We start from the raw sequence: 23667 nt of genomic DNA, 5'->3' as shown, positions 1-23667 counted from the left end.
GGGAGTCTAAATCTGTTTCCAGGCGGCCGCTATAGAGCATCTGGCCGCTGTCAGCATGGCCGTGATCAGCCTAGACATTGGCGGAGGAAGGTCCTCAATGGGTTTGTTCAGCACCAGGGTCAGAGGATCCAGGGGAGGGGGAGCCCCGTGACCTCACATATAAGCGTCTGGATCATGGTCCAGTACCTCTGAATCTCCGGACATGACCACCAAATATGGGCCATGTCCCCCTTTTGACAACATCCCCGCCAGCACAGATCCAATGTGCCGGGGTAGATCTGGCTCAGCCTAGCTGGGGTCAGGTACCACTGAAATATAATTTTATAGATATTTTCTTTTATTGTTGTGCAAATTGATGTTTTAGCGGCTTGCTCCCAAATCTCCTCCCAGTCTTCCAGATCTATTAGGGAGCCCAATTCCTCCGACCATTTTTGCATGTAACGGTGATTCGGTGGGCTAGATGTCGGCTCCATTCCCTTATATATCTTGGAAATCAGACCTCCTTGGTAGGTGTTTTTAATGCATAAGGATTCAAATCTGGTTAGCGGGGGGAAGTTGGAGGTTGGGGATAATGATATTAGGAAGTGACGAACTTGTAAATACTTGAACAGGTGGAGACCCTGTATCGAGAATTTATCCTTTAGCGCCTGGTAAGTTAAGATCTCCTCCTTCTGCAGCAGATCGGCAACCATCCTAATATTGTGACTCTGGAATTGGTCAAATTGTCTTGGGGAACACCCTGGTGGGAAATTGGGGTTCCCAACGATTGGAGTGAGCTGGGAAGGGGAAGCTAACAGACCATACTTCCCTTTGCTTTTAAGCCATACGTCCCACGTGCATCTCATTGCTCCTAGGTCGAACCTCTGTGGCCCAGATATTATAAATATTATTAGAAATAATATTTTGTGGGAAAAAGTATGTTGGAAAGACAAAACGAGAACTCCGAAGACGTATCCTGGAACACATGGGATCCATAAGGAACGCTTTGGATACCCCTGTCTCCCGTCACGTTAGAGAACATCATGCAGGAAAGCTAGATACACTAAACTTCCAGGGCATAGACCATGTTCCCCCCAGCATCCGCAGGGGGAATTGGGACAAGAAACTCCTGCAGCGTGAGGCCAGATGGATCTATCTGCTCAATACTCATTATCCATCTGGCCTAAATGAAGGCTTTGTCTTTAATTCTTTCCTGTAAACAATGTTCCTCCACTATTGCCTCTCCCTAGTAACAACACATTCATTTTTATCCAGTCATTTTTCAATCAATCTTATACCATTAGTATGAATTAAGGTCAGCCCTGGATGCAGTACCTTTGTATCACCACTAACCGGCATCAGGCGTCTCACGATCGCCATGGTTACCACCGGGTATAAAGAAGCGATCAGGAACGCAGTAACGCCCACCCCGGATGAAGTCACAGGAAGTGACGAAACATGCGGCATGTCGGGTCTGTTGCCGACTTATAACTAACTCTGTCAGCTATCTCTAACAGCTCTCTGAGGGCCTAGCTCTCTAGAATATCACCATTGACTTGTTACACCCAATTAAAGAGGTGTTAGTACTGCCGCAGGGCAGCACTTGCTATCTAGGCAATATGTATCCTCAGCCTACACCACTATGTGAATAACTGCAGCAAGCACCACGAGTCAATATCTACACTGCTTTCCCTTGGCAATACTGCTCGTATCATTACAGCACATTACGCAACATATGCACAACTAACAGCTGAGTATTTTTGCTGAGAGCGGCCAGGACTTTTCCCTGCGCAATATCTCTATCACAAGCAGCTCTGCTGTCACATGGATACAACTTTATCCTACTCTATATCGCTGTAACCGCGCCTCTGATTACCTTCAATATCACTGTTGTTAACCTTTATAGCATATTTGTAGCCCGGCCCTGGCACATGCGCATTTGGCACTCACTGAAATATCACTAGAGCACCTACAGCTCTGTCAGTGACGCATGCGCGGGCCGGAACATAATAGGAACTTTAATGTGTGACTTCTAGACATTACGTTATGACAATACCATTGCACCAGAGAATCATCAAACTTACCCTAACACACTAAGTGTCTCTATGCGTCCACTACTCACCTTCAAACTAGCCGCCGAAAGCGGTTAAAGCAGAGCCCAGTCTTGGCGCATGCGCAGCGTATGTCCGCAAGAGTATCTCAGGGACACACACAGTGCAACACGTGACGCATGCGCAGTCCACACACTGCGTGACTGTGCTATTTTGATGTACTGTGAGTGCCTGTAGAGCTAAACGCTGGCAACAAAACTACTGACAGAGCATGGCCCCCTCTGTTAGGTCATACTAGGAGCACTTACTTATATTTATCTAAGGAAAACAACAGGACAGGTTTATTATAAACTGAAGGTCAATAAGCAGCATCAATAAATACAGGCTGTATGAGAACGAATTAAACACGGTTTTTGGAGTATCAGCCCCCCCACCCTCCTCTCTCAGCATTTTGAATACGTGAAAACCAGTCCCCAATTACACATTCTAAAAAATATAATTACCCTCTGCACAGGGACACAAAGATCTAACGAACTAATATAGATCACACACCCCACCATCCACTATACTAAGGGGAACCATCAGAAGTGATCAGATTATGTATACTAACTTCACTATCTGAATATACCTACCTTGTATACGGACCATGTGACTGAGAGGATAATAGACACCCTACGTTGGTAACAGAATTTCTGATATTACATTGCCTCCTCTATAAAGCTATTTTAGGAACATGAACATCTATATATCCTAGGTGGACAACGTGACGGGTTTAATATACAATCAGGGTCATTTAGGTATTGCAAAGGGACTCTGACGCCCAATGAACCTACAAAGATCACATACCCCATTACATACTCTATACATCTATTAGAGACTAAGGGGAATTATTCCAAGTGTTCCCTTCGTTTATACCAACATCAACATTTGAGTACATATACCTACCCTGTTTGTGGACCATGTGACTAGGAGGTTATTAGATACCCTATGTAGTTACGGCACCACATAGACAATTGCCCTGGAGCTCAGCGAGTCGCTTGGCAGAGTTTGAATAGACCTTTAGGAGTCTACTTTTTATTCCAGAATATGGTATTGCACTATATACTGTTTTAACTACACGCTTACATAATTAATAAAGTTTATTTGACTTACTACATCCACCCCTGACCGTCTATACTATTAGGTCTGCGGTGCGCCTGTAAGGGGATTCTTTGGTGTACCTTCCTTGGTACACACTTTTTGTCCGAATAGAGGGGGGTAGTTATATTGGAAGAGGGTATTATAGGAGTTGGAGATTTTAACCCCAAGATATTTAATGTAGGTGGAGCTCCACTTGAATTTATAGTTAGCTTGAATGAGTTTCCACGTCTGGGCTGGGAGGGATATATTTAAGGCTTCTGACTTGTCCATATTCACTTTATAATCAGAGACTGACCCAAATTGGGTCAGTAGCCTTTGAAGGTTGGGGAGGGAGGTGTGGGGGTCAGCGAGGGACAGGATTACATCGTCAGCAAATAGAGAGATTTTGTATTCTCTTTCTGCAATTTGGATCCCCTTAATACTTTTTTCTTCTCTGATTTTGGCTGCTATGGGCTCAATAGTTAGGGCGAATAGGAGCGGGGATAGCGGGCATCCTTGTCTGGTCCCGTTCCTAATTTTTATTGGGTCTGAGAAGCCGCCTGATAATTTAACATACGCTGTTGGGTTTTGGTAGAGGGCTCTCACACCCTCCAGGAAAGGGCCACAGAAGCCAAACCTCAGCATAGTTTGGTCTAGGAAGGACCACTTGATTCTGTCAAACGCCTTTTCAGCGTCAAGGCTCAGAATCATTGCTTTGGAACCGGTGAGATGCACGTGGTCAATTATATCCACCAATAAAGTAATTTTTTAACCCACACCTTGCTGGTCCCCTCCTCCTGTTTTGGCTGTGCACCGCTGCAATCCCAGGATTTCCTTTCCATAAAAACGTTATTATGCTATGTCCCTCTCCTCTCTATTTCTAAAGACACCCTTGAAGGTAATTTGGAGGAGTACGCCTGGTGGGAACTAAGCACAGACAAGTGTCAAGTTCTCTAGCCTCAAGCCTTTTTGTTCCATTTATAGTGATACCTACCTGTATTACACCACTTGTGTGTGGTATGTGTTTTTCCCTTTTTTCCATGTAACCACTCTGGAGATGAGAATATAAAACCACGCACTGGATGACTCTACTTCTTTCCAAGCTACCTACCTGCGCCTCACTAACAGCCCCACCATCTGCACCACTAATCGAAGCAAGAGCCTGCACAGTTTCGCACACACTATCACAATTGTTTCTAATCCATCTGCCTGCTTCTCTGACAAAGTCCTTATCCATACCTTCTCTCCTTCCCCCAGAGCATCCCTTTCCCCCTCCATGCTGTTCATTGTAACCGTTTTATTACCCTTCCATGTCTTCAAACACCATTCTCTCACCCTACCTTAGCTACATCTGTTTTTTTCTCTGCTTGTTTTAGCCATAAATTCCTTTGTTAATCAGTATTGCCGAAGAAGAGAGGAGTACTCTTGAAAGCTTGTCCTATGACATAAATTGTAAGTCCAAATAAAAAAGGTATCACCTAATACTGAATGTATTGTACATGTACTCATGTAATCTTCATCATCGCAACTGGACTAACACGGCTATTTCCGATATAATATATATATATATATATACATTGTTCGACAATTATATACATTTACACGCCTGGGGCGTGTGGATTTAACACCCGGGCGAGTAAATATTGGCCCAAGCAGCACACGTGTATTTTTTAAATTTCCCGCGCTCGCGCTGCTGTTTTTCCCACGCTGGAGAAAAAAAAAAAAAGCCGGAGGCGGGTTCATGTTGTTGGGGGAGATTACCCCGCCTCCGGCTCTCTCAGCAACTTTCCCTCTTCAGCGCTTCCACTCCTCCCCCTTCTGGCAGCCAGCCCCTTCCACGCCTCAGGCCCCTGCAGGGCCATCTGTCACCCCCCTCCCATCGGGCCATCCACCACCCCCTCCCATCGGGCCATCCACCACCCCCTCCCATCGGGTTATCCACCACCACCCCCCCCCCTCACACCAATCTCTCCCAGCCTCCGTGACCCCCCCCCCTCACCCCACGTGTGCCTCTCCCTGCTCTAAGCAGGGGAAATCCCCTAACCCGAGCCTCTCCCTGCTCTAAGCAGGGGAAATCCCCTAACCCGGTGCTACTCCCTTCTCGGTCTGCGTCCGCCTCTGGAGGGGACGCGGCCACTTGCAGAGGCCCTCCTGCCGTGCTGAGGCCCCCGCTGCCATGTGCGACCCCCCCTGCCTTGCGGGTGAGTGTTTGTGTGTGTGAGTGACAGACTGTGTGTGTGAGTGACAGACTGTGTGTATGTGTGAGTGTGAGTTTGTCTGAGTGAGACTGGGTGTCTGTGAGTGTGTCTCCCTCTCCCTGTGTCACCCTCTCCCTGTGTCATACTCTCCCTGTGTCACCCTCTCCCTGTGTCACCCTTCCTCTCCCTGTGTCACCCTCTCCCTCTCCCTGTGTCATCCTCTCCCTCTCCCTGTGTCACCCTCTCCCTCTCTCCCTCTCCCTGTGTCACCCTCTCCCTCTCTCTCCTTCTCCCTGTGTCACCCACTCCCTCTCCCCGTGTCACCCTCTCCCTCTCCCTGTGTCTCCCTCTCCCTGTGTCTCCCTCTTCCTGTGTCACCCTCTTCCTGTGTCACCCTCTCCCTGTGACACCCTCTCCCTGTGTCACCCTCTCCCTGTGTCACCCTCTCCCTGTGTCACCCTCTCCCTGTGTCACCCTCTCCCTGTGTCACCCTCTCCCTGTGTCACCCTCTCCCTGTGTCACCCTCTCCCTGTGTCACCCTCCCTCTCCCTGTGTCACCCTCCCTCTCCCTGTGTCACCCTCCCTCTCCCTGTGTCACCTTCTCCCTGTGTCACCCTCTCCCTCTCCCTGTGTCACCTTCTCCCTCTCTCCCTCTCTCTGTGTCACCCTCTCCCTCTCCCTGTGTCACCCTCTCCCTCTCCCTGTGTCACCCTCTCCCTCTCTCTCCCTCTCCCTGTGTCACCCTCTCCCTCTCCCTGTGTCACCCTCTCCCTGTGTCACCCTCTCCCTCTCCGTGTCACCCTGTCCCTGTGTCACCCTCTCTCTCCCTGTGTCACCCTCCCCCTCCGTGTCACCCTCCCTCTCCCTGTGTCACCCACCCTCTCCCTCTCCCTGTGTCACCCTCTCCGTGTCATCCTCCTTCTCCCTGTGTCACCCTCCCTCTCCATGTGTCACCCTCCCTCTCCCTGTGTCACCCTCCCTCTCCCTGTGTCACCCTCCCTCTCTCCCTGTGTCACCCTCTCCCTCTCTCCCTGTGTCACCCTCTCCCTGTGTCACCCTCCCTCTCCCTGTGTCACCCTCCCTCTCCCTGTGTCACCCTCCCTCTCCCTGTGTCACCCTCCCTCTCCCTGTGTCACCCTCCCTCTCCCTGTGTCACCCTCCCTCTCCCTGTGTCACCCTCCCTCTCCCTGTGTCACCCAGCCTCTCCCTCTCCCTGTGTCACCCTCTCCCTGTGTCACCCTCCCTCTCCCTGTGTCACCCTCCCTCTCCCTGTGTCAACCTCCCTCTCCCTGTGTCACCCTCTCCCTCTCCCTGTCACCCTCTCCCTCTCCCTGTGTCACCCTCTCCCTCTCTCCCTCTCCCTGTGTCACCCTCTCTCTCCCTCTCCCTGTGTCACCCTCTCCCTCTCCCCGTGTCACCCTCTCCCTCTCCCTGTGTCACCCTCTCCCTGTGTCACCCTCTCCCTGTGTCACCCTCTCCCTGTGTCACCCTCTCCCTGTGTCACCCTCTCCCTGTGTCACCCTCTCCCTGTGTCACCCTCTCCCTGTGTCACCCTCCCCCTCTCCCGGTCACCCTCCCTCTCCGTCACCCTCCCTCTCCCTGTGTCACCCACCCTCTCCCTCTCCCTGTGTCACCCTCCCTCTCCCTGTGTCACCCTCCCTCTCCCTGTGTCACCCTCCCTCTCCCTGTGTCACCCTCTCCCTCTCCCTGTGTCACCCTCTCCCTCTCTCCCTCTCTCTGTGTCACCCTCTCCCTGTGTCACCCTCTCCCTCCCTCTCCGTGTCACCCTCTCCCTGTGTCACCCTCTCCCTCTCCGTGTCACCCTCTCCCTCTCCCTGTGTCACCCTGTCCCTGTGTCACCCTCTCCCTCTCCGTTTCACCCTCCCTCTCCCTGTTTCACCCTCCCTCTCCCTGTGTCACCCTCCCTCTCCGTGTCACCCTCCCTCTCCCTGTGTCACCCACCCTCTCCCTGTCACCCTCTCCGTGTCATCCTCCCTCTCCCTGTGTCACCCTCCCTCTCCCTGTGTCACTCTCCCTCTCCCTGTGTCACTCTCCCTCTCCCTGTCACCCTCTCCCTGTGTCACCCTCCCTCTCCCTGTGTCACCCTCTCCCTCTCTCCCTGTGTCATTCTCTCCCTCTCACCCTCTTCCTCTCCCTGTGTCACCCACTCCCTGTGTCACCATCTCTCCCTCTCCCTGTGTCACCCTCTCCCTCTCCCTGTGTCACCCTCTCTCTCCCTCTCCCTGTGTCACCCTCCCCCTCTCCCTGTGTCACCCTCCCCCTCTCCCTGTGTCACCCTCCCCCTCTCCCTGTGTCACCTTCCCCCTCTCCCTGTGTCACCCTCTCCCTCTCCCTGTGTCACCCTCTCCCTCTCCCTGTGTCACCCTCTCCCTGTGTCACCCTCCCTCTCCCTGTGTCACCCTCCCTCTCCCTGTGTCACCCTCCCTCTACCTGTGTCACCCTCCCTCTACCTGTGTCACCCACCCTCTCCCTGTGTCACCCACCCTCTCCCTGTGTCACCCTCCCTCTCCCTGTGTCACCCTCCCTCTCCCTGTGTCACCCTCTCCCTCTCCCTGTGTCACCCTCTCCCTCTCCGTGTCACCCTCTCCCTCTCCGTGTCACCCTCTCCCTCTCCGTGTCACCCTCTCCCTCTCCGTGTCACCCTCTCTGTGTCACCCTCTCCCTCTCCCTGTGTCACCCTCTCTCTCCCTCTCCGTGTCACCCTCTCTCTCCATCTCCCTGTGTCACCCTCTCCCTCTCCCTCTCCCTCTCCCCGTGTCACCCTCTCCCTGTATCTCCCTCTCCCTGTGTCACCCTCTCCCTGTGTCACCCTCTCCCTGTGTCACCCTCTCCCTGTGTCACCCTCTCCCTGTGTAACCCTCTCCCTGTGTCACCCTCTCCCTGTGTCACCCTCTCCCTGTGTCACCCTCTCCCTGTGTCACCCTCTCCCTGTGTCACCCTCTCCCTGTGTCACCCTCTCCCTGTGTCACCCTCTCCCTCTCCCGGTCACCCTCCCTCTCCCTGTGTCACCCACCCTCTCCCTGTGTCACCCTCGCTCTCCCTGTGTCACCCTCTCCCTGTGTCACCCTCTCCCTGTGTCACCCTCTCCCTGTGTCACCCTCTCCCTGTGTCACCCTCTCCCTGTGTCACCCTCGCTCTCCCTGTGTCACCCTCGCTCTCCCTGTGTCACCCTCGCTCTCCCTGTGTCACCCTCGCTCTCCCTGTGTCACCCACCCTCTCCCTGTATCACCCTCTCCCTGTATCACCCTCTCCCTCTCTCCCTGTGTCACCCTCTCCCTGTGTCACCCTCTCCCTCTCCCTGTGTCACCCTCCCTCTCAGTGTCACCCTCCCTCTCCCTGTGTCACCCTCCCTCTCCCTGTGTCACCCTCCCTCTCCCTGTGTCACCCTCCCTCTCCCTGTGTCACCCTCCCTCTCCCTGTGTCACCTTCCCTCTCCCTGTGTCACCCTCCCTCTCTCCCTGTGTCACCCTCTCCCTCTTTCACCCTCTCCCTCTCTCTTCCTGTGTCACCCTCTCCCTGTGTCACCCTCCCCCTCTCCATGTCACCCTCCCTCTCCCTGTGTCACCCTCCCTCTACCTGTGTCACCGACCCTCTCCCAATCCCTGTGTCACCCTCTCCCTGTGTCACCCTCCCTCTCCGTGTCACCCTCCCTCTCCCTGTGTCACCCTCCCTCTCCCTGTGTCACCCTCCCTCTCCCTGTGTCACCCTCCCTCTCCCTGTGTCACCCTCCCTCTCCGTGTCACCCTCCCTCTCCCTTTGTCACCCACCCTCTCCCTCTCCCTGTGTCACCCTCTCCCTGTGTCACCCTCCCTCTCCCTGTGTCACCCTCCCTCTCCCTGTGTCACCCTCCCTCTCCCTGTGTCACCCTCCCTCTCCCTGTGTCACCCTCTCCCTCTCCCTGTGTCACCCTCTCCCTCTTTCCCTCTCCCCGTGTCACCCTCTCCCTCTCCCCGTGTCACCCTCTCCCTCTCCCTGTCTCCCTCTCCCTGTGTCACCCTCTCCCTGTGTCACCCTCTCCCTGTGTCACCCTCTCCCTGTGTCACCCTCTCCCTGTGTCACCCTCTCCCTGTGTCACCCTCTCCCTGTGTTACCCTCTCCCTGTGTCACCCTCTCCCTGTGTCACCCTCTCCCTGTGTCACCCTCCCCCTCTCCCTGTGTCACCCTCCCTCTCCGTCACCCTCCCTCTCCCTGTGTCACCCACCCTCTCCCTCTCCCTGTGTCACCCTCTCCCTGTGTCACCCTCCCTCTCCCTGTGTCACCCTCCCTCTCCGTGTCACCCTCCCTCTCCCTTTGTCACCCACCCTCTCCCTCTCCCTGTGTCACCCTCCCTCTCGCTGTGTCACCCTCCCTCTCCGTGTCACCCTCTCCCTCTCCCTGTGTCACCCTCTCCCTCTCTCCCTCTGTCACCCTCTCCCCGTGTCACCCTCTCCCTCTCCCTGTGTCTCCCTCTCCCTGTGTCTCCCTCTCCCTGTGTCTCCCTCTCCCTGTGTCTCCCTCTCCCTGTGTCACCCTCTCCCTGTGTCACCCTCTCCCTGTGTCACCCTCTCCCTGTGTCACCCTCTCCCTGTGTCACCCTCTCCCTCTCCCTGTGTCACCCTCCCCCTCTCCCGGTCACCCTCCCTCTCCGTCACCCTACCTCTCCCTGTGTCACCCACCCTCTCCCTGTGTCACCCTCCCTCTCCCTGTGTCACCCTCCCTCTCCCTGTGTCACCCTCCCTCTCCCTGTGTCACCCTCCCTCTCCCTGTGTCACCCTCCCTCTCCCTGTGTCACCCTCCCTCTCCCTGTGTCACCCTCTCCCTCTCCCTGTGTCACCCTCTCCCTCTCTCTGTGTCACCCTCTCCCTGTGTCACCCTCCCTCTCCCTGTGTCACCCTCCCTCTCCCTGTGTCACCCTCTCCCTCTCCCTGTGTCACCCTCTCCCTCTCCCTGTGTCACCCTCTCCCTCTCCCTGTGTCACCCTCTCCCTCTCCCTGTGTCACCCTCTCCCTCTCCCTGTGTCACCCTGTCTCTGTGTCACACTCTCCCTCTCCGTTTCACCCTCCCTCTCCCTGTTTCACCCTCCCTCTCCCTGTCACCCTCTCCCTCTCTCCCTGTGTCATCCTCTCCCTCTCACCCTCTCCCTCTCTCCCTGTGTCATCCTCTCCCTCTCACCCTCTTCCTCTCCCTGTGTCACCCACTCCCTGTGTCACCCTCTCCCTCTCCCTGTGTCACCATCTCTCCCTCTCCCTGTGTCACACTCTCTCTCCCTCTCCCTGTGTCACCCTCTCTCTCCCTCTCCCTGTGTCACCCTCCCTCTCCCTGTGTCACCCTCCCTCTTCCTGTGTCACCCTCCCTCTCCCTGTGTCACCCTCCCTCTCCCTGTGTCACCCTCCCTTTCCCTGTGTCACCCTCTCCCTCTCCGTGTCACCCTCTCCCTCTCCGTGTCACCCTCTCCCTCTCCGTGTCACCCTCTCCCTCTCCGTGTCACCCTCTCCCTCTCCGTGTCACCCTCTCCCTCTCCGTGTCACCCTCTCCCTCTCCGTGTCACCCTCTCCCTCTCCGTGTCACCCTCTCCCTCTCTCCCTCTCCCTGTGTCACCCTCTCTCTCCCTCTCCCTGTGTCACCCTCTCTCTCCCTCTCCCCGTGTCACCCTCTCTCTCCCTCTCCCCGTGTCACCCTCTCCCTCTCCCCGTGTCACCCTCTCCCTCTCCCCGTGTCACCCTCTCCCTCTCCCTGTATCTCCCTCTCCCTGTGTCACCCTCTCCCTGTGTCACCCTCTCCCTGTGTCACCCTCTCCCTGTGTCACCCTCTCCCTGTGTCACCCTCTCCCTGTGTCACCCTCTCCCTGTGTCACCCTCTCCCTGTGTCACCCTCTCCCTCTCCCGGTCACCCTCCCTCTCCCTGTGTCACCCTCTCCCTGTGTCACCCTCCCTCTCCCTGTGTCACCCTCCCTCTCCCTGTGTCACCCTCCCTCTCCCTGTGTCACCCTCCCTCTCCCTGTGTCACCCTCCCTCTCCCTGTGTCACCCTCCCTCTCCCTGTGTCACCCTCCCTCTCCCTGTGTCACCCTCTCCCTCTCTCCCTGTGTCATCCTCTCCCTCTCACCCTCTCCCTGTGTCACCCTGTCCCGCTCCGTGTCACCCTCCCTCTCCCTCTACGTGTCACCCTCTCCCTGTGTCGCCCTCTCCCTGTGTCGCCCTCTCCCTGTGTCGCCCTCTCTCTGTCGCCCTCTCTCTGTCGCCCTCTCTCTGTCGCCCTCTCTCTGTCGCCCTCTCTCTGTCGCCCCTCTCTCTGTCACCCTCTCTGTCACCCTCTCCCTCTCTGTCGCACTCTTCTTCGCACTCTCTTCTTCGCTCTCTGTCGCACTCTCTTCTTCGCTCTCTGTCGCACTCTCTCTTTGTCTCTCATTCTCTCAGTGTGTGTGTCTCTCTTTCTCTGTGTGTGTGTGTGTGTGTCTGTCTGTCTCTCTCTGTGAAGCGCCGACGTCCAGACACTGGTCTGGCTTTTATTTCTAGATCTGACATTGACACACACACACACACACACACACACACACACACACACACACACACACACACACACACACACACACACACACACACACACACACGACTAATTGTAGTATAATGTAATACAATAAAAACATTTATGTCAAAAACGAATGTTGTTCTGACTAGGAATTTATTAAATGTATTTTATTTATATATTTTATTTTAAAGCGGGGTTGGGGGCGGGACTAGGGGCGGGACTGGGGGCGGGACTAGGGGCGGGACTAGGGGGCGAGTAGATTTTTTGGTTGGGCGAGTAGATTTTTGGGTGATTTGTCGAACACTGTATATATATATATATATATATATATATATATATATATATATATATATAATCCAATGCGCAGCCGGCACACCATATGCAAGTAAATAAGTTTTGGTGCTTATCCCACAAAGCAATAACAGACCATACTGTCATGATACAGAAGATTTGGCCCGGGATTAAAGGGGTTACACCCCATTTGGCCACCCTCTACTCTCACCTGGGAAGCAAGGGGTTAACGGGACTGGGGTCCAGTAATGTGGTTTTGCCTTGCTTCAGCCATCCAACTGTTTATTCCCCTGTAAAAATGTATTGTTTCTGTTCCAGTGACAGCACCAAACAAACACTGGGATCCATCCGGGAGGGCAAGGGTTAATAGTTGAATAGTGATTCTAGCACTTTGTTTAAGTTAGCCTGCCTACTAAGGAATGCGACCAAATGTTTAGGAAGCTGGAGTGGTTTGTGAGTGTTAAAACTCACACTTACAAACCATAGTATCCTGCCAGACACTCCATTTGGTAGACTGGCCAAACGCCCCTGATTTAGGAGTGGGGCTACAGAATGAGTGACCTTATTAAATATAAGAATATTATGAGATGTCCTCAGCTGAACGTGCTAAAAGCTACATATGTGTATTCGTGGGACTGATTCTCACATAAGGATTACAGACACCTGATGTGTAGCCGGTCCTAAGAGACAGATATTAATATCTCTCTTAATTTTAGTATTGCACTGTAATATTTAGTCTCATTGGAAGCGTCATGCGTGTCGGAATGTATTAATATTTCTCGCGTGCCAGTAAGTATCACTGAACTGAAGTTATGAAGTTATTTACAGTGTATATGGAATTTTGGATCTGCTCTGAAAAATGCAGACCCCCATCTGCTATGTTAATAGGGCAGGGAGAGCATCCTGCAAGAATTAACATAGCCCGGTGATCAAAAGGTAACTGCCCTAATTGTTTATACTGGGGGCAGGAACCAAGGAACTGAGTGTTTTTAAGTGTGATACTTCACACTTACAATGGAAGCCAAAATCTGCTTCAAAGAGATTTTTTTCGAGCCAACTCGGTATCTTGAGTGCAAGAGAAGGGTTGAAATGGTATATAAGTCAGAGTCCCCCTTACTCAAATGTCTTCATGTATGATCTTCATGTATTGCTGTGATGTCAACACCTGAAACTGAATTATGGAAGAAATGGCCCATCCTGTTTCCTGATGGCTTTCTTGTCCTAATCTTAAGTAAGTGTCCATATTTTGTCTGTTATTTGTATATCTCGTGTTCACCTTTTTCAAGGAATAAATTATATTTTATCATATCTAAGTCTCGTCCAGTTCAACCCAGTTATATTTGGTGGTGTATTATTATAGCCTGTCACAAAGCTCCCGTCACACATACGATACCGGTTGCAACACAACATCAAGGAACAGCATGCAGGTAAGTAAATCATACATTTTCTATATTTGATAGAAGACACAAAAACCGACATTTCGGTCCCCCAGTGGGACCTTTCTCCCACCTTGAGAAAGGTCCCACTGGGGGACCGAAACGTCGTTTTTTGTGTCTTCTATCAAATATAGAAAAATTATGATTTACTTACCTGCGTGCTGTCCCTTGATGTCGTGTTGGAACCGGTATCGTATGGTATAGGTGTATATATATACAGTATATATATATATATATATATATGTGAGCTATTCCACCACCGTAGCTCATTTAGACCACGTGACCCTACGCGTTTCTTCCGATACAATAGATGTCATCAGGGGATGAAGGCCAAAAGATTTATATATATATATATATCATACGAACCAGCCCAAAGACCAGTAAAGAGACAGCAACCAACGAGGGGTAATCCAAAATAATCTGTATTGAAATGAACAGATACACGAAAGCCAACGTTTCGGTCTCACAGGGAGACCTTCCTCAGGGCCTGTGAGACCGAAACGTTGGCTTTCGTGTATCTGTTCATTTCAATACAGATTATTTTGGATTACCCCTCGTTGGTTGCTGTCTCTTTACTGGTCTTTGGGCTGGTTCGTATGATATGTGGATCCCTATGGGACTAGCAACTGCCTTTTGCCTTACATTAGAGTGCTGACTGCTTGCTTTATGTTTTATATATATATATATATATATATATATATATATATATATATATATATAAATATTGGAGCAACTATGACATTATAATGAAAAAAATGATGTAATGAAGATATTGGTCTATAGAAATAATTCATATAGAAAATCAGTTAATTTATATACTGACTATATATATATATATATATATATATATATATATATATATATATATATATATATCTCTTGCAAGGAACCTGTGTGTCATATACTGTAGCGCTTCCTCACACTCGTCACTCCTACTGATGATCCTCAAGACCCTAAGAAATTGAGAATACGGCAATCCCTTCTTCAGAGCATCAGGGTGGTGACTACTGGCCAGAAGTAGGGTATTTCTGTCCGTTGCTTTATGATGAATCTTCGTCAGCAGCCGGCTGCAAGAGGTTGTAACCACAAAGAGGTCAAAGAGGCCTTAGCCAAGACAAGAAGGTTTTCCCGTGATCAACGCCTCAAACCAACCATCCAAACCAGCACTTCAGATTGTTTTGGGATTAATACCACTTTTAGTACTTCATCATGTACTATTCGTAGAAGTATCATGAAACACTGGCACATCTTGGAAAACGACAAAAGGATTGGGAAAACCTTCACCAAATCACCATTATTCTGTTACCACAGGGGCCGAAACATAGGTGACCTATTGACACAGGCAGATCCGGTATCCAAGTATGCCAGCCCTACGAATTGGCTCTCCAAAACTCCCGGTGTACACAAATGTCATGGCTGTATAAACTGTCAACACATGATATTGGGGAAAAGCTTTGTCCATCCACACAGTGGAAAAGCCATTAAAATAAAGGATTACATGAACTGTGAGAGTAAATTCGTTGTATACATCATCCGGTGTCCATGTGACCTGTATTATATTGGTAAAACCACACGTATGTTGAAGGAGCGTATGAGCTTGCACCGCTCCTCCATCAGGAAGGCATTAGTTGACAGTACGATTAATGAGGATCTCAAACTGCAACCGGTAGTGAGACATTTTAAAGATCACAAGCATAGCTTGGCAACACTACGATGCATGCCCATCATGCAAGCACATGCTGGCCCCCGTGGAGGAGACAGGGGCAAATTGCTGTTACAACTTGAAACTCGCATGATTTTTGAACTGAACACAATGGCTCCGCGAGGACTAAATGAAGATTTCAAATTAGGATGTTTTTTGTGATTGCATCTTTTGAATTTTTGTTCTGTGTCCTTTTCTCTTCATTAATGCATAGATGCTCATAATTAGGTTTCCATTGCCGGGACTTTGCATTATTGTTCCCCAATGGTGCAGTACTGAATATTAATATTTAACCAGTATGCCATTTACAATTGCCTAATTTATATGCCTGTTTTTGCTCTACCTCCTCCTTTCCATTGTTATCCCTCCCTCCCCTTGCCCTCTAAACAGCCACCCTCAGCTCTGGAAATTGTTTTTATTCCCTTTATGTGTTGATTCACTTGTTCCTTCGCTGTCATTTTCTTTAGGGAGCTGCCACGCTGATGCAATTGACAGTTAATGGGGTACCAGATCGGTGTGACGTTCTGGTGCTGTCACAGAGCCTTGCACATGCACAACTTTACTTTGAGCTGCCTTCCCAGGACTTCATGACGCCACACATGCGTTTCCTAGCAACATAGGACGCTAGGATTTTTTTGTCCACCGGGGGAGTCTGTACTCATCTGCACATGAGCGATAGCATACATTGCTCTGTCTCCTGATTTCCAAGATGGCTGCCGTGCTACCTCATACACTGATTGCACTCGTGGAGCTCCAGGATTGTACAATTAGCTGCCTCTAATTGTCCTCACATGGTGAACTATGGGGTATATATGTTCTCTGGGTGTCATTGTCTGGTAGCACCCCCCTGAGGAAGGTCTCCTGCCAGGACCGAAACGTTGGGTTTATATAGTGTGCTGTTTTGCACTGCTAATACATGTCTTTTTGCTATATCTGAGTGTTGCTTCTTTTGTGCATTCTCTTATGGGAAGACAGGGTTTATACTCTGGCGACACACTTTATTCGAGCTCGGCTAGTCCCACGAATTCGGGTATACCCGGGTGTATTGAGGTTTGTGACTGTTTTCTGCCCGAGTGCATTGGGTTATTTTCCAGGCAGGGATTGAAGCATTTTATTCCCGCTGGCTGCAATACTGCACAGTATATATATATACTGCATTACAATTCATGAATTTATGCCATCTGGTAGACACGCGAAGCATTGCAGCCTATTAAATCCTAATCATTATCATTTAACAAATCAGCCGCTCGTCAGCCAGGCATGAACCCAGGCTGGGAAGGCAAACGCAACGGGGGTTGTCAGAGGTGAGGAGCGGCGCATTCCAGGTATCTGCCAGGTACATACTGGGTATTTGCTCGAATAAAGTGTGTCGGTGCAGTATATATATATATATATATATATATATATATATATATATATATACATACATACTTATACTTAGTTAAGTTATGGTGAGTAAAAAAGTGACAAAAACCCTCCACAGCAAAGCATATAGCAAATGGAAATATAACTGTATGCTCATTTGCATATCTTAGGCAGGTCTGCAACCCCGCCCTTCACCATTATCACCCAGCACTTCCACTGCAGCAAGGGATTCTGGGAAATGACATGTAAATGAGCACACAGTGCCACTTTTTGCTTTAAAACCATTTTAAACAGGGTTCGCTATAGGCTTAAGCTTGCTGCATGGTCACAGCTTTAAGCACAGCCAGGGTTAAGATGCATAGCCAGTAAACCCACCCACAGACAGCCGTTTTGACCTTAATGGGTCTCATCAGTGTAGGGTTGGTAACTGGCTATGCAAAGCTGAAGCAATGAGGATGGGTTTTACCATACTTAGTTAAGTTATGGTGAGTAAAAAAAGACCTGCCTAAAACATGCAAATGAGCATACAGTTATATTTCCATTTGCTATATGCTTTGCTGTGGAGGGGTTTTGTCACTTTTTTTACTCACAATAACTTAACTAAGTCTTGGAGGACCTGACCAATAGGACCAGGAAAAATGTGTTTGTTGTGATTTACAATGAAAATGTAAATACAGAGGATGTAGCCTTTTGGCTTAAACAGTATTGTGCTGTGGTGTATGAGAAACCAGAAAGGTGTGTGGATGAGGATCGCATTAAAACCGGTGTAATGAAGTACACTGTGCTTCTGAAAGAGGACAAAGAGACATTAGAGCTGGTACATATACCAAATGCGATACATACAGAGGCGACCAGATTTATTTGAGTGCGACTAGCTCCGCAAGCCGGGGGATGCCCCGGCATGCTAGCCGCACTCCCTCGGCGTGCCGCGCGTCATCGACGCGCGGTCACGCGTCATCGGGTGCCTGCGCCCCCTGCACGCGCGTCCAGGGCTCCCCGAGGGAGCCCTGGTGTCCCGCGATGTGGGGGACGGCGGCAGGGGGTTCCGGGGTACCCGGCGAGCGGAGGGAGAAAGCCCCGATCGGAGGGCGCTCCTCCGCGGCTTCGGCGCGCGCCCGGCACCCTCCGGCGCGCGCCAGGTTACTGCTGCGGCCGAGAACGGGCAAATGCTCGAATAAACTCGGCCGCAGCAGTATTGGGCAATTGCATGGATAAATATTTTATGCGGGACAGCCAAGAAGGTGCAGGCGATGTGGGGCACCTGATCACTTACAGATGGATTGTGCAGAGGAATTCTGTACAAAATGCAACCAACTGGGACACAGTAAACATGGATATATGGAAGAAATGTAGTGCAATTTGTGTGGCAAAAACGGTCAGTTTTAGACAGTGCCCCCAATCATACGCAAACCGAGCCAGAGGAGGTTGGAGGAGAGAGGAGACAAAAACAGAGGAGGAAAAAAAGATGGACGCTACAAACGAATGCCATGCGGCTGAGGAACCAGAGAAGTCAGCTGGAAAAATTGGAGGGGAGCAGTGTATGGCCATGGAGCCAGATACTACCAACCCCAGGCTCAAGCAACACCTCAGGGCCTGGGGAAGCGGATGCTTTAAAGGAGGATGCTGGGGAGGAGCAGTTTGTAACCAGAGGAAAGAGAAAGTTACAATGCCAAAAAGAAACAGTTAAAAGAGCAGTGCACCAAGTGGCAATGGATCTGAGTGGACTGGACTCTGATGAAAGCTCAGCTGATGAGGACTTTCCAGCAACCCCAGAAATGGTAAGATGAGGAGGAAACAGGATCAGAGGAGAGTGAATCTGATGGAGAGAATGGTGAGGAATGTAGGGAAGTAAAAAAGAGGAGTGTGAGTGAGGAGAGAAAGAGCATGAAAGTTGCATGGAAAAAATGGACAGAGGATGAGAGGAAGGGAAGGGGAAAGTCTCTGATATATGTGCGCATAAAGGACAAAGAAACAATATAAAAATGGACTGATTGGGTGGGGAAGGAGGGAAATATGGAACGTTTAAGCTGGATTATGGATGATTGGAAGGGAAGTCCAGAGAAGTATGAAGGAATACTGAATGATGATGGTTTTGTATGCTTGGGGAGGAGAGAAGGGGGGAAAAAAAGGATGTTTATTCAAAGGGCATTACAATTTGGCACTGTCTGCTCATTTGAATTTCATTTCCCAGAATCCCTTACTGCAGTGGAAGTGCTGGGTGATAATGGTTAAGGGCGGAGTTGCAGACCTGCCTAAGACATGCAAATGAGCATACAGTTATATTTCCATTTAATTTATATACTGACCATTATATTTATATATACATATATATACATATATATATATAAATATATAAATATAATGGTCAGTATATAAATTAAATGGAAATATAACTGTATGCTCATATATATATATATATATATATATATATATATATATATATATATATATATATATATATATAATGGTCAGTATATAAATTAACTGATTTTCTATATGAATTATTACTATAGACCAATTACATAGTTACACAGTAGATGAGGTTGAAAAAAGACGTACGTCCATCAAGTTCAACCTATGCTAAATTTAGACAACAGATACTTTATCCTATATCTATACTTACTTATTGATCCAGAGGAAGGCAAACAAAAAACTCCATTAAGGGGAAAAATAAATTCCTTCCTGACTCCAAGAATTGGCAATCGGATTAATCCCTGGATCAACATCCTTCCCATGTATACTTATTTGGTATATCCCTGTATACCTTTCCCATCTAAAAAAATGTCCAACATTATTTTGAACAAATCTATTGTATCTGCCATCACAGTCTCCATGGGTAATGAATTCCACATTTTAACTGCCCTTACTGTAAAGAACCCTTTCCTTTGTTGCTGGTGAAATTTCCTTTCCTCCAACCTTAAGGGATGGCCCGAGTCCTTTGTACAGCCCTTGGGATGAATAGTTCTTTTGAAAGCTCCTTGTATTGTCCCTGAATATATTTGTATATAGTTATCATATCCCCTCTTGGACGCCTTTTTTGTAATGTAAATAAATCTAATTTAGCTAGCCTCTCCTCATAAGTTAGAATGTCCATCCCCTTTATTAATTTGGTGGCTCTTCTCAGCACTCTCTCTAGTTCCATAATGTCTTTTCTTAGGATTGGTGCCCAAAATTGTACTCCATATCCAAGGTGTGGTCTTACTAATGCTTTGTAAAGGGGCATAATTATGTTTACTTCCCTTCCATCCATTGCCCGTTTGATGCAAGATAAGATCTTGTTTGCCTTTGCAGCTACTGCATGACACTGGGCACTATTGCTAAGCCTGCTGTCTACAAGCACTCCTAAATCCTTCTCCATCAAGGATTCCCCCAATATATCTCCATTTAATTTGTAAGTCGCCTTTTTATTCTTGCATCCCAAATGCATAACCTTACATTTATCTGTATTAAACCTCATTTGCCATTTACCAGCCCATGTTTCCAGTCTCTCCATGTCCTTCTGAAGAGAAATTACATCCTGCTCTGATTCTATTACCTTACACAATTTAGTATCATCAGCAAAGATGGAGACTTTGCTCTCGATCTCAAGGTCATTCATAAACAAGCTAAAAAGCAGGGGTCCCAGTACCGATCCTTGAGGTACTCCACTCACTACTTTAGCCCAACCTGAAAAAGCTCCATTTATGACAACCCTCTGTTGTCTGTCCTTTAACCAGTTTTCAATCAAGGTGCATATATTATTACTGAGTCCAATTTTCTTTATTTTGTACACCAACCTCTTGTGTGAAACCGTATCAAAAGCCTTAGCAAAATCTAAGTAGACCACATCAACTGCATTACCCTTGTCTAAATTCCTACTTACCTCCTCAAAGTAACAAATAAGGTTAGTTTGGCAAGATCTATCCTTCATAAATCCATGCTGACTATTACTAATAATTTGGTTTTCCATTAGGTATTCCTGAATATTATCCCGTATTAAACCTTCAAGTAGTTTCCCTACTATTGAAGTCAGGCTTACAGGTCTGTAATTCCCCGGGTGTGATTTGGCTCCCTTTTTAAATATAGGCACCACATCTGCTTTACGCCAATCTTGTGGTACTGAGCCTGTGGAAATGGAGTCCTTGAATATTAAATATAATGGTTTTGCTATTACTGAGCTTAACTCCTTGAGAACTCTTGGATGTATGCCATCGGGGCCAGGTGCCTTATTTACTTTAATTTTTTCAAGTCGCTTATGAACTTCTTCCTCAGTTAACCAATTGGTCATTAATATGGAGGTTGGGGCTTCCTCCTGTGGCGCAACTATTGAACTTGATTCTTCCCTGGTAAACACAGAGGCAAAGAATTTGTTTAATACCTCTACTTTTTCCTTATCTCCAATAATAATCTGCCTACCCATCTCACACTGAAAGGGTCCTATATTTTCTTTTCTCATTTTTTTGTTATTAAGGTACTTAAAGAACTTTTTTGGGTTGACCTTACTTTCTAATGCAATCCTTTTTTCATTATCCATTTTTGCTAATTTAATTGCCCTTTTGCAATTTTTGTTACATTCCTTATAATTCTGATATGATGTCTCTGTCCCTTCTGACTTAAAGAATCTAAACGCCTTCCTCTTCTTGTCCATTTCCTCCCCTACCTGTTTATTTAGCCACATTGGTTTTGACATTTCTTTTATACTTATTACCCAAGGGTATACACTGATAAGTGTGCTTTTCTAACAATGTTTTAAAGACTGCCCATTTATCTTCTACATTTTTCCCTGCAAAAACATCATCCCATTGTATTACTACTAGATTAGACCTCAGTTTATTAAAATCTGCCTTTCTAAAGTTTAAAGTCTTTGTTGAACCCAAGTAATCTGTTTTTTGATAATTTATTTCAAATGAGACCATGTTATGATCACTGTTACCCAAATGTTCCAGGACTTGAATATTTGTTATTACTTCTACATTGTTTGATATGACCAAAGCCAGAACTGCCCCTCTCCTGGTTGGTTCCTCAATAATTTGGGTCATATAATTGTCTTTAAGCACCCCCAAAAACCTGTTCCCTTTTGTTGTAACGCTAATCTCATTGCCCCAGTCTTTGTCAGGATAATTAAAATCCCCCATTATGCAAACATGACCCAGTTTTGATGCCTTCTCCATTTGCAAAAGTATTTTAGCTTCCTCAATCTCGCAGATATTTGGTGGTTTATAGCATATTCCCACAAACATTTTCTTTATACTTTTACCTCCACTGCTAATTTCTATCCACAAGGTCTCTACATTTTCATCATTCCCTTCATAGACATCATCCCTTATAATAGGTTTTAGATCTGGTTTAACATACAGTATAGACATAATCCACCTCCCCTTCTATTTGTTCGATCCTTCCGAAAAAGAGAATAAACCTCTAAATTAACTGTCCAGTCATGAGTTTCATCCCACCATGTTTCAGTAATGCATATGATATCATACTGCTCCCTTGCAGCTATTAATTCAAGCTCCCCCATTTTATCTGTCAGGCTTCTTGCATTAGCAAGCATGCATTTCAGTTTTTTTTCAGCCTGTACTATTATCTTATCTGCTCCTTCCTTTCTGCTTCCACTTGGTTTAGTCTTTAGAAGTTTTCTAGTATTATCTCCATTTACTATGGGTATCTCACTGCTTGTCAAACTTGCACTTGCCCCCATTCTACCTCCATACCACCTTGAAACCTCATCTATTCCATTTCGTTAATTATCTGTTTCATTCCCCTCCCCCCTCCATCCTAGTTTAAAATCTCCTCCAACCTTTCTGGCATTCTCTCCCCTAGCACAGAAGATCCCTCTTCATTGAGGTGCAATCCGTCCCTAGAATATAGATGGCACCTCTCAGAAAAGGAGTCCCAGTGCTCTAAAAACCCAAACCCCTCCTTCCTGCACCACTTTCTTAGCCATGCATTAACCTCCCTGATCTGACTGTCTCCCTGCGGTAGCGCATGGCACTGGTTGTATTTCAGAAAATACTACCTTGGAGGTCCTTGCCTTAAGCTTTTGGCCTAGATCCCTGTAATCATTTTTTAGGACTCTCCATCTTTCTCTAACTTTGTCATTGGTGCCAACATGTACCAAGACCGCCGGGTCAATCCCAGCCCCCCCCCCCAACAATCTGTCTACCCGATCCGCAATGTGCCGAACCCGAGCACCCGGGAGACAACAAACTGTTCGGTTCATGCGGTCCCGGCAACAGATTGCCCTATCTACATTCCTAATAATGGAGTCCCCTACCACCACAATGTTTCTTTGCATCTGAGCATCCTGAGTCCCCACTGTGCTGGAGGAACTATTCCCCTGGCTGCTAGAGGAATTAGTCTCCCCCAGCCTTGCCATTTCTGCCCCAACATTCCCAGTATCTTCACTCAACATGGCAAATCTATTGGGATGTGTCAGCTCAGAAACGACCTGCCTCTCCCTATTGCCCCTGCTTCCCCTTCTAACTGTCACCCAGCTACCTACCTGCTCCTCACTAACAACTAGGCTACCTACCTGCTCCTAACTAACAGCGCCACCATCTGCACCACTAGTCAAAGCAAGGGCCTGCTTAGTGAGCTCTAATTCCCTTTCAAGATTGCCAATGTCCCTCAATATTGCAAGTTGCCTCTTCAGATCAGCAATCTCTGATTCTAAAGAGACCACCTGCTCACACTTCTCACAGCGGTATGCTCCTTGGAACAGCTGCTCCAAGTGCACATACATGTGGCAAGATGTGCATTGAGTGGCATTTTCAATCCTGCTCATTCTAGCAACTATGAAGTTTAGAAGTACTAACAGTAAACTGTACTTCAATAAACTATACCTTGTTTAACCGCTTCCTTGTTCAAACTGCTTCTGGTTCTAACTGCACACACTTTAACCAGACAGCACTTCAATCAACCACACAGATCAATCAGTACACGCAATATCTTCATTACATATTTTTTTTCATTATTATGTCATAGTTGCTTCAATATTTATATATATATATAAATCTTTGG

The 23667-nt window shown here is 48.4% G+C and overlaps 1 protein-coding gene across 11 annotated transcripts in view; it reads right to left on the bottom strand.

Moving 5' to 3' along the window:
• Window positions 1–23667, bottom strand: part of TBCCD1 (TBCC domain containing 1) — a 234299-nt gene that overhangs the window by 100793 nt on the left and 109839 nt on the right. Inside the window, exon 6 of one of the 11 annotated variants that reach the window (XM_075606827.1) lies at window positions 4487–4587. The exons of the other annotated variants lie outside the window; for them this stretch is intronic. Coding sequence (XP_075462942.1) covers window positions 4545–4587 — 43 coding nt within the window. The 3' untranslated portion in view covers window positions 4487–4544. Of the gene's footprint in view, window positions 1–4486; window positions 4588–23667 lie in introns of those variants that run through there. 11 annotated transcript variants of the gene reach the window in all.

Source organism: Ascaphus truei, chromosome 7 (genome assembly GCF_040206685.1).
Source record: "Ascaphus truei isolate aAscTru1 chromosome 7, aAscTru1.hap1, whole genome shotgun sequence".
Taxonomy (NCBI): domain Eukaryota; kingdom Metazoa; phylum Chordata; class Amphibia; order Anura; family Ascaphidae; genus Ascaphus; species Ascaphus truei.
This window is presented reverse-complemented; position numbering and strand designations above follow the sequence as displayed.